This window comes from Plasmodium relictum (assembly GCF_900005765.1).
Source record: "Plasmodium relictum strain SGS1 genome assembly, contig: PRELSG_00_v1_401, whole genome shotgun sequence".
Taxonomy (NCBI): Eukaryota; Apicomplexa; class Aconoidasida; order Haemosporida; family Plasmodiidae; genus Plasmodium; species Plasmodium relictum.
Window position 1 is genome coordinate 2,280 of NW_021628628.1, and position 11,352 is coordinate 13,631.

The 11,352-nt window shown below is 21.3% G+C and overlaps 1 protein-coding gene and 1 pseudogene across 2 annotated transcripts; both read right to left on the minus strand.

Moving 5' to 3' along the window:
- Positions 1-1,042: 1,042 nt before the first annotated feature.
- PRELSG_0027280 (hypothetical protein) lies at positions 1,043-1,831 on the minus strand (the record flags this gene model as incomplete). The annotated part of the gene is made up of 1 exon (XM_028675767.1): positions 1,043-1,831. One exon carries the CDS (start codon positions 1,829-1,831, stop codon positions 1,043-1,045), a length of 789 nt encoding a protein of 262 aa, XP_028531171.1.
- A 3,501-nt stretch (positions 1,832-5,332) lies between these two features.
- On the minus strand, positions 5,333-9,360 carry PRELSG_0027300 (annotated as a pseudogene). The gene is given in 7 exon segments: positions 5,333-6,178; positions 6,181-6,539; positions 6,542-7,511; positions 7,513-7,635; positions 7,637-7,765; positions 7,767-7,787; positions 7,846-9,360. Coding segments are annotated over 7 exon segments (3,963 nt in total).
- Between the last annotated feature and the right edge of the window lie 1,992 nt (positions 9,361-11,352).

The window sequence follows — 11,352 nt, forward strand, 5'->3', positions numbered from 1 at the left end:
ATGCAGTAATATTTAATTCCTATTTAATATTATGCATCATAAAAAAACCTCATATATATATATAATAAAAGTGAATATATATATACGTATACTTAGTTATACATTCTCTTTATTAGTTTGTTTGATTAATACTCTAGCAAAGTCATTAAGCAGCCAATTAATAAATCAATATGCTAGCAAATTCTTTTAACAAGCAATTAATAAATCAGTCTTAAAAACAATTTATCTTTTATGAATTCTTTAATTTTTATCTGTTTCAATAACTTCATTGAATAAATATTAATTATTTTCTGGACATATTTTTATCGGGATTAGCACGAAATTAACTAGTTCTCTAGTATGTGCATAAAAATAAAATTTTAACGGTTAAATTCAGTAAACACATCTTTACATACTCTTTATTAATACACATACTGAATACTTTAGAGAAGTTATTAAATGAGAAATTAATAAATCATTCAATAAATGGTACTATGAGGTAATATTAAATAAATATATTTTTATTTATGCATATTATGTTCTCAATAAATATTTCATTTACTATAAATTTTTTTTTAGAATTTTTCGCAAATATATTTAAAAAAAAACATGAATGATGAATCTTATTCTTATAATTTTTTTATATGAATCATATAATTTAAATATAGCAGATAATAATTTGTAATTAAAACTATTGAAAAAAGTAATTTAAAAAAAGTAAGATAAAAAATAAACTTATTTATTTTATGTTATATATATATATAATTATACAATGAATATAAAATTACCTTTAATAAGTGCTATTAAAATGAATAAAATTAGTAAAAGATTCATTATATGCTCTTTACTAATATTGTTCTTTAAAATGTTGTAAAAGTGTTCAAATGACCTAATTAATAAGTCAAGTTTTTGTGCACTCAAAAGATTTCTCTTATATTTATGTTTAAATTAACATTCTATATCTTCTTATTCTTCCTGGTCTGTTTCTAATGATAATACTATACAATAGAACTGTAATGTAAATTAATAAAAAAAAATTTTTTTAATTTATTTCATTCTATATTCAATATATTTTATTAAAAAAAATAAATGAATAAATGAAAATAGAAAAATGCATATATTTATAGTTATTATTCATTACATAACAAATTAAAAAAAATAAAGAAAGATAAAATAAAAAGGCTATGAAAGGCGATGATCCAGCAACTTCATCAACAAAACTTTGTAAGACTAAGTCCAGAATATGTATTTTAGGATAATTATTATATTCATCTTTCATGACATAAAATGCAGGTGTACCTTCATAATTATCATTTGTACCACACATCGTACTAAGACTTTTACATAAAAAAGATAATTTATTTGAATACCTTCTTTCAGTTGTATTTACAGGCTGAAGAAATAAAATAATAATTGATATAATACAACTCATATATGATTTTTTATTTAATTTTTTTCCAAAATGAATTTTATGTAAAAAAATCACAATTTTAGATAAATTAAAATAATATGAAGTCTTCATAGTTTTGATTGTTTCATTATTAAAAGAAATATCATCTTCATCTAGAATATCAGATGATACAGATTCAGATGTAGGAAAAGTGTTTGCAATTTTATTATCCTTATTATTAATCCTTTTCTTCACTGTAATTAAAGATCCTAATATTTCATTATTACTAAAAGAAATTGAAGATATATTATTTATATCTTTGTTTGATATATCACTATCTTTTTGTACATAAGCATCAATAGAAAATTCTTTTGATTTTGTATATGTATGCAAAATACGTAAATTTCTTTCAAATTTTGCCTCATTCCATTCATTAAAATTTTTTTTTTGTATTATTTCCATTGTTTTCTTATTTGTTGATATATTGGTTTTTTATTTCAATTAACTGAATAATTTTCACTTATCATACATAGATGTGTTACACACTATAATACAAATTATGAATTTATTCTTTAAAAAAATTTTTTTATTAGGTTAAAACTGTTTTAATTCAAAAAAAAAAAAATTAATAGGATCGAAAAAATATAGATTTATTCGTAAATTAATAAGTTTAAATTTTATTTCATATTGCACAGGCATATATATTCCCATAAAAAGAGAATGGTTATATCTATGTTCACAAATAAAGTAATATATTTCCTTCTACTTTATATAGTCTGATTTTAAATCTGATTTATGGGTAACAATTAAAATTCCAATTGTTAAAGTAATGAAGTATAAGCTTTATTAGTATGAACCTCCTTGATATGTAATATTTTATATTTAAGATATCGTATTTAATTATTCTATTTTTATTATATAAGATAATATTTCTTAATAAATTTTTTTCTTTTTTTCAGTTTAATTTATTAATCTACAATTATTTTTTAAAAAGGTATTTAATATAAAAAAAATAGAATAATGATTAATGCGATATTTTAATTAATAATTTGAAGAATTAAAAAAGAAAAAATTCTTATAAAACTATGAATTCTTTTAATTAAAAGAATAATTAAAAAAAAAAAAAAATATATATATTTATACAATTAAGATAAAATAAATAGTTATGGCGGATTTTCAGTATTAAATAAAAAATATTTAGTAATATTAATTATTTTTTTCTTAAATTTTCTTATATATTATTATTGTTACTTACACAAATTTAGAAATAATTTTTCTTATTTTGTATTACTATGTTTTTAATGGAAATATTTTTTTTATTTCTTATTACCATATTTTTATTAGAAATAATTTTTCTTATTTTGTATTACTATATTTTTAATAGAACAATTTTGCAACCGAGACATTTTATCTTACCAATTCATTATATGATATTTATTTTATATATTTTATTATTTTTTTTTTTTTAGTGTTCTGTTTTATATTTGTATTAAAGAAAAAAAAATAAAATAAAAATAAGCAAAATACTAATTTAGTAAAAGTACATCAACTTAATTAAATTAAAGAAAAAAATCTTCAATTTTTTTTTTTTTTTCAATATTATTTTTATTAAGATAAAATATAATATAGCATAATATCCCCTAAAAATATATTTATTTTTTTATATTTATATATATATAAATTATTTTCTTATGATAAAAAAAAAAAAAAAAAAAGATATTTCTTCATATTTGTTATTGCACTTAAAATTATAAGAGCGAATTGTTTTATATATTTATATATTTAATATATTTTTTTTTTACCCTCATATTATTACTCAGTTTTTTATTATATTAAGACTTTTAGAATTTAATATAATGATGGAATATTTTATGATAGTTTTTAATAATAAATATCATAAATCTTTTATGAAATAATAATAACAAATAAGAAAAATTACTAGTGATGAGGGTACATTTGCTAGTTTAAAAAAAGAAGTTATGACCCATTTTTAATTTTTTTTTTTCTATTTTATTTTTCTTTTTTTTTGTTAAATATATATATTTTAATTCCTTTTAATTTTTAACTAATCATTGAAAAATTCTTAAATTTTCTTTGTAAGTACGTAACATTTTGTCAAGTAAAATTAGTTTTTGAACAATGAGAAACTGAATTCAAAGTTTAAAAAAGAAAAACAAAAAAAAAAATTTTGTTTTTATTAGCACATAATTCTTTTGTATTTTTTTAATATTTTTAACAAGTTAAACCTAAATTTATCTTAATTTATTTTAGAAAATTATTTTACCATATTCAATAGTTTTTAACGAGGATTTAATCTTTTAGTAAAAATAGGAATAATTTTTATTAAATATATTCCTTAAAAAAAATAAATTCTCAGTTATTGATTTATTAATAGTCTGCTTAATGACTTTGCTAGAATATTGAACAAACAAATTAATAAAGAGCATATATAACTAAATATACAGATTTTTAATATATATACTTATTTTTGTTATATATATAGTAATATTTATAATATATATAACATTTAATTTGAATTAAGCAGCTCTATATTGCTTGGTAGACATATTTTACTTTTACAAATGTATTCTTATTTGTAAAAAATAAGTATATTCTTTTAATTAAAAGCACACACATGAAAATAAGTTGTAACGAATAACAAAAATTAAACTGTAAATTACTCGATGTTATTTCAAAATATACCAATCAAATATAAAATAAATATTATACTTTTTATACATTAATTTTTATATAAGTAAAAATTAGTTCTTTTTTCTATTTAAACGTCAATCCCCAAAAAAAAAAATTAAAATTCTTTTTTTTTTTTTTAAATTACAAAGATATATAAAAACAAAAACAAAAAAAAATACAGCTAATATATGTATATACATATCTTCTTTTTAACTAGAGTCAGTGTATGGCTCACTTATACTCCCCTGATTAATAAGCTGACCTTATACATTATAAAAGGTTAGTAAAACTGTTTAATAACCAATACATGAATAATTTTATTTTCCTGATTGGAAAATGACTTTTATCATTATAAATGATTAATAACACTTTTTATTAATAACTAGTTCTCTAAAAATTAATTGGATAATTAATAAATAAATTAAAAAGTCAATATATAGTTGGTTTATTAACTGCACGCTTAATGACTTTGCTAGAGTATTAAACAAATAAATTAATAAAGAGCATGTATAAATAAATATACGTTTTTAAATATATATATACTTTTTTTTATTATATATATAATAGTTCCTTATGATGCATAATATTTAATTTGATTTAAATTTTACTACATCTTTTAATAAATACGTTTATTGTTATAAATGAGATTTTATTTACAAAGAATCTGTTTATTATTTTAATTAAAAACATACATACAATTTATAACAATTAACAAAAGTCAAAACTTTAATTTATTCAATATTATTTCAAAAATATACATTGAATATAACATAAAACATGTACTTTTTTCATTCCCTAAGTTTTTAATATAACCAAAAATCAATTCTCTTTTTAATTCGAACAAATGCCAACCAAAAAAAAAAAAATATTTTAATAATTTTTTTTTTAATTACAAAGATGTATATACAATAAAATAAACAAAAACAAAAAAAAATAACTTTGTATATTTTTTTTTAACTAGAGCCAATGTATGGCTAACTTGTACATATACAATTGTAAACTAACTTAATGTACTATAAAAAGTTAATAACGTCATTTATTAAGTAATAATATACACACTATACTATGATTTATAGTATTGTAATATTCCATTCTTTTAAACCATCTTTATCATTTTCGTCTTCTATTGTTTCTTTATCTTTGCTCTTTTTCAGAGACCTTTCAAGTTTACTTTGCTTATTCCGTTTCTTTAAAATATTTCTTTGTCTCTCTTGCCACTGTTTCTCAATTGCATGCGTTTCTAACATGGGATTTATTATTTCTTCTTTTATATTATCCGTTATTTTTTTCATATGTCCTATTTCTTCTTTCCAATCCAACTTTAATTCTTAATACCAATTCCCTTTTCTCCAACACTCCCATTTTTCTTTCTTTTTCTATTTCATCTACTTTCTCATTTTTCATTTCTTTTTCACATGATCCTTTATGTTTTTTCTTATGTTCTGTGTATAATTTAAGATGCTCATTTCTCATGGACTCTATCTCTTCCTTTTTACACGGGTCTAATACCATCATATGTATCTCCGCACACATATTAAATATTAACTTTTCCTTCTTTTTTTTCTTATCTACTTCCTCCTTTATTATTCCTGCTTCTCTTCTATTTTCTGAATTTTTTTTTTTTCTTCTATATTCTCTTCTTTTTCTTTTATAAATTCATATTCTTCGAATAACTCTGTGAACCATCCCTCGTTATAATAATCCATAAATACCTCCCTTTTTCTCCGTAGCCATTGCTTCCATATTTCTATTTTCCTCTCTAATGAAGGATTACTCTATTTTATCTTGTCTGTCCATGAATTCTAATTTGTCTTTTGTTTCTATATACATATTTTCTTCCTTTTTCAATTTTTCCAACATCTTTCTTTGTCTTTCTATCCATTTCTTCGATAACATCTTCTGTTTTTCTAATGATACAGCGGTACTTCCCTTTTATTCTTTCATCATAACTTCTTTGTCCAGTACATCTTCAATTAATTCCTCACATTTTAACCATTCATTCAAGCAAATTTCTAAAAATTCTACTCTGTTTAATTTCCATTCTTCTTGTTTACAATACATTATTAACATTTGTATTTCTATTATAGTTTTTATCTTCGGCTTCTTTCTTAATCTCATATAATTACTCTTTTTTTTTTATTTTTTCTACCTTCTACATGTCTAATTTTTTCTTCTTTTTTCTTATGTAAATATTTTAGTTTTTCTCTTTCCTTTTCAATTTCATCTTCTTTTATATTTTTTTGTGTTACATTAATTTTATCTATTTCTTTTATATTCACTTCTTTTTTCTTTAATTTGTCCATCAACTTTATAAAGCACTCTTTCTTATTCTCATCTTCTAATTTCTTATCTATCTCTTTTCAGTGCTTCTTCCATATAATTTTTTGCTTTTCTAGCATAAAATTTTCGATTCTTTCTTTATTATCTCCCAAGAAGTTTTCTTTATTCAATTTGTTCATATATTTCTTTTCCTTGTTCTTCTATTCTTACTTCAATTCAATAAAATGTTTTTCCTTCCCCATTTTTTTTAATTCGTCTTTTTTTTTTTTAATGTAATATTTTTTATTATTTCTTCTTCTATTTCTAAAATTTCTACTATTTCATCTGAATTATTCCGCATTTCCAATTCTTCTATGCACATTTTCAGAAATTCTTTTTTGTTCGATATCCACTCTTCTTTTTTGCATTCGTCTAATACCATCGTATGTATCTCCGTCCATAATCTCGACATTAATTTATTTTTGTTTAAATCCTTATCTTCTTTATTTTTCTTCCCTATCTCCGTTTTTATTTTCTCTCTATCTATTGTTTTCACACTTTTTTTCATTTCTTCTTCTGTTTCATATTCTACTAACAACTGTTTTAATAATTCATTGTTATCAAAAACATGCAAATTTTTTTGTTTTTATATCCATTTTTTCCATATTATTTTTTGTCTTTCTAGCATAGAGTTAATTGGTCTTTTATTTGTGCCTTCAATCATCTGTTTTTTTTCTGTTAATTCTATGCATTTATTAACCTTTTTTTTTTCTTTCTTCAAATTTTTAAACCTCTGTTCCTTTTTCCATTTCTCTATCAACTTATCATTTCATTCTGTTCATATTTTCCATAAAGACTTTTGTTTTAAAAAAATATTATTAATTTTTTCTTGCTCTATTTCCTTTACCATGTCTCTGTTAATTACATCCGAATATATGACTCCTTTTTCTTTAAATTCTTCCAAACAAATGTTTAGAAATTCTCTTCTATTCAATTCCCATTTTTTTTTTTGGCACTCCTCTAATACCATCATATATATTTCAGTTACAGCCTTCCATTTCCACTCTTTTTTTCTTTCTGCAATATTGCTCCTTGTTTCTATATTTCTTTCATTTTGTTTTCTACTTTTTCCTTTCTTTCTCTTTTTTTTTATTTTCATTTTCTTTGGATTCTTCTTTGTCATATCTCTCATTTACATTAATTTCATTTCCCAGTATAATTTCACATGTGGAACCTTTTTTCTCATTACATATTGAAAAGTTTTTCATATTGATCTCTGATCTTTTATAGGAAAATCCTAAGAATATTAGTGCATTATCTACCTGTAGTTTTTCCTTTTTTTTCTGTGTTTTTTTTTCTTTGATCTACGATTACCGAGCCACTAACCAATGGGAGTGCACTATTATATAAATAGAAAATATTAAATATACAAAATATATTTCTCTTATGTTAATAGTTTTAAGAAATACTAATAATTAAAATGAATACATGTATATATACACATTTATATCATCATTTTGCCTTACTCTATATACAAATATAAAAAGAAGAATAATTCCCAAAATTGATCCCAAGGAAACTGAAGCAGAAATAATGGCAGATGCATTTACTGTAGACGAACTTTTGATAGAAATACCTGAGAATATATTCCCATTACTTGTATTATGAACAGGAATGCTTGCAGGTAAATTATGTACGGATGAGGTAGTTTTGAAATTAGTTAATGTAACATTGGAATTTTCTTTTCTGGTATTTAATGCAACTGAAGGTGTTAGTGCATTTGCTTGTTTTGATTTAGCTGCATATTTTAATGTAGATAAGGGTGCTGATGTAATTAATGTCACTTTTGCAGATAAGAATTTATTTGTAGATGCATTTATATTTGCAAATATAGGTACATGTATAGGTGTAGATACATGTACAAGAGTTGGTGAATATGTAGATGTAGATATTGATGCATTTGAAGTAGTTGATGTATCATTGAGTATAGTTGTATTATTTGGTGTGGGTGTACTCATAGGTATAGAGGTATTTACAGGTGTATTAATAGGCACAAGTATAGTTGTAGGCTTAATATTTGGTGATGTAACTTGGATTATATTTGTAGATGAACTTTTCTGTGCAGTTACTTGAACAGATGTAGATGTATCTACAAGTGTTGATGCAGATATTGGTGTAGTTAAAGATGCATTTATAGGTAAAGGTTTAGTTGCATGTGAAGGTGTAGATGTAGTTGTATGTGAGGATGTAAGTGAAGGTATGATAGAAGTATTTGTTGAAACTGTATTTGTGTATACATATGTAATTGTGGCACTAGGGATAGTAGTAGGTGGAGTAGTTTTAATTGGAGTTGTTTTACTATTAGGAATTTGTGTGAGTACGGAACCTGAATTTGAACCTTGTTTATTTGATGAATTAATCGTCATTTGCTTTTGTTTCCGATCATATTTATCACGACTCTCATTTGAAAACATACTCATATTGATCAGTGTACAATTGTGAGAATTTTTTAAATCTTAATCATTTCCATTGCTATTACTTATATTCCATGGATTATTTTCCTTAAATTTATTCTTTTCTTCATTTATCCATCAATTATAACTTAAACAATTATCCTTTTTCTGTCTCATTTTTAGGGAATGAAAACGTGTGTCTCTTTTTTTACAGAAATTTATTATCGACCTTCTTTTATCTCTTTTTTCTTTTGTATAATTACTAGAAATTCTTATGCATTGAAGACTGTGACATTGATTTATTTTTGTATTTATATGTTGTTCAATTTCTTTCCATGCCTCATCAGGATCTCCCTCAACGTTTAAGGTTATCACTTTTTCTTCCATAAATTCTTCTTTTGTATCATCTACGTTATCATTGAATTATCTACAATATCTTTTTTTTTCTATCATATCTTTTTCCGTATTAATATTCTCAAGTTTTTTATCAAAACTACTAGTAATTTTTTTCTTCCATTCGTCATATTGAGCTCCATACTGTGAGGAACTTCTAGTTTTTCTTCTTTTTATTTCTTTTTCAGTATTCATTCAATCTTAAATTGTAGTTATGTTTGTATTTTCTGTTATTTTGTTTTAATATATGATTTAAAGAAACAGTATATATATATACTTATACAATCATTCAAATGCTAATTTTATATTACGTTAACATAGTACTAAAGCATTTAAATAATGTAAATAAAAATGATAACATTAATGAAAAGTGTAGAGTTATTTATTTTTACTTTTATATAAAAATCTTTTAAAATTTTTATATGTAAATTAGGTAAATTTGTAAATACATTATTTTTTTTACAAGTTACTATAATATGATTTAACATATTTAAAGATTTTATATTGAGTTGTTATATTTTCTAAATGTGATTATTTCGTAATAAGAAGTTGTTTATAATTTTTTTTCAAGGTAATTATTAATAATATAGTTATTTTTAGATAAAATTAATGTTTCTGATTTATTAATTGCCCGCTTAATGACTTTACTAGAGTATTAAATAAACAAATTAATAAAGAGCATTTGTAACTAAATTAAATTTTATTGCCTCTTTTAATAGACTTATTAATTGTTATAAATGAGTTTTTATTTACAAAGAATTACTTATTCTTTTAATTATAAACATACAGACAAACTATAACAATTAATAAAGTCAAAACTTTATATTATTCAATTTTATTTCAGAATATACATTGAACATTACATAAACATAATTCTTTTATCTCTTAAGTTTTAATAAGTAAAAATTAATTCTTTTTTAATTTTTAAAAAAACAAAAGTATAAAACACGACAAAAAAAAATAATTTCAACAACGAAAAATAATCAATAAAAAAAAAATAAATTAATTTAATTTATATATATATATTTTTTTAATTACAAAAATGTATATAAAAATAAACAAACAAAAAAAAAATAACTTTATTTTTTTTTTTATTTTTTTTTAACTAGCGTCAGTACATGGCTAACTTGTATGTACACAAGTAGTAAACTAGCTTAGTGTACTACAAAAGGTTAATAACATATTTTATTAATCAGTATCTTAGAAAAAAGTAAAATAATACTAGGAGTTCATTGCACATAAAAGCTAAAGTATTAGCACTATGATTTATTAATTGGTTATTCAATGAATATAATAAAAGCGATGAATGTCCAAGTTAGTAAAGAACAAAATTTAAGACTTTTTTATAATTTTGTATTAAGGTTTCTATATAATACAAATTTAATTAGATCACTTTAAAGCTAAAATATATAATAAGTTAAATTTAATTAACGCAATATACTGGCATTTCTTTTCTCATTGATTATTTTTCCCCAAAAAAAAAGATTTTGAAAAAAATAAAAAGACATTAACATAATTATAACAGAAATGCGTCTTAAAAACTTTTATTAGACACACTAAGTTGGCCATAGTTCTAGAACTTTAGCTTTTGAATTCAACGTATTCCTTGGTAAGTGGTTTGTTGATTGCCTGTTTAATGACTTTTCTGGAGTATTGATTTATTAATTGCCCGTTTAATGACTTTGCTAGAGTATTAAGCAAACAAATTAATAAAGAGCATGTATAACTAAGTATACGTTTATGTATATATATTCGTTTTTATTATATATATATATACTGTTTTCTTATGATGCATAATATTTAATTGAAGTTAAATTTTACTGCATCTTTTAATAAACCTATTAACAGTTATAAATGAGTTTTTATTTACAAAGAATTAATATCTTCTTTTAATTAAAAACATACAAACAATTTATAGCAATTTATTAAGTCAAAATTTTATGATATTCAATGTTATTTCAAGATATACATTGAATAATACATAAACATTTCTCTTATCTCTTAAGTTTTTAATAAGTTAACATTTCTTTCTTTTAATTTTTATTTACACTAAAAATTAAAACATATTATAACATAACATAACTTTCAAAAAACTTCCCAAAAAAAAAAAATATATTAATTTTTTTTTTTTTTTTTTTAATTACAAAGATGTATATATATATAAATAAACAAACAAAAAAAAATAAC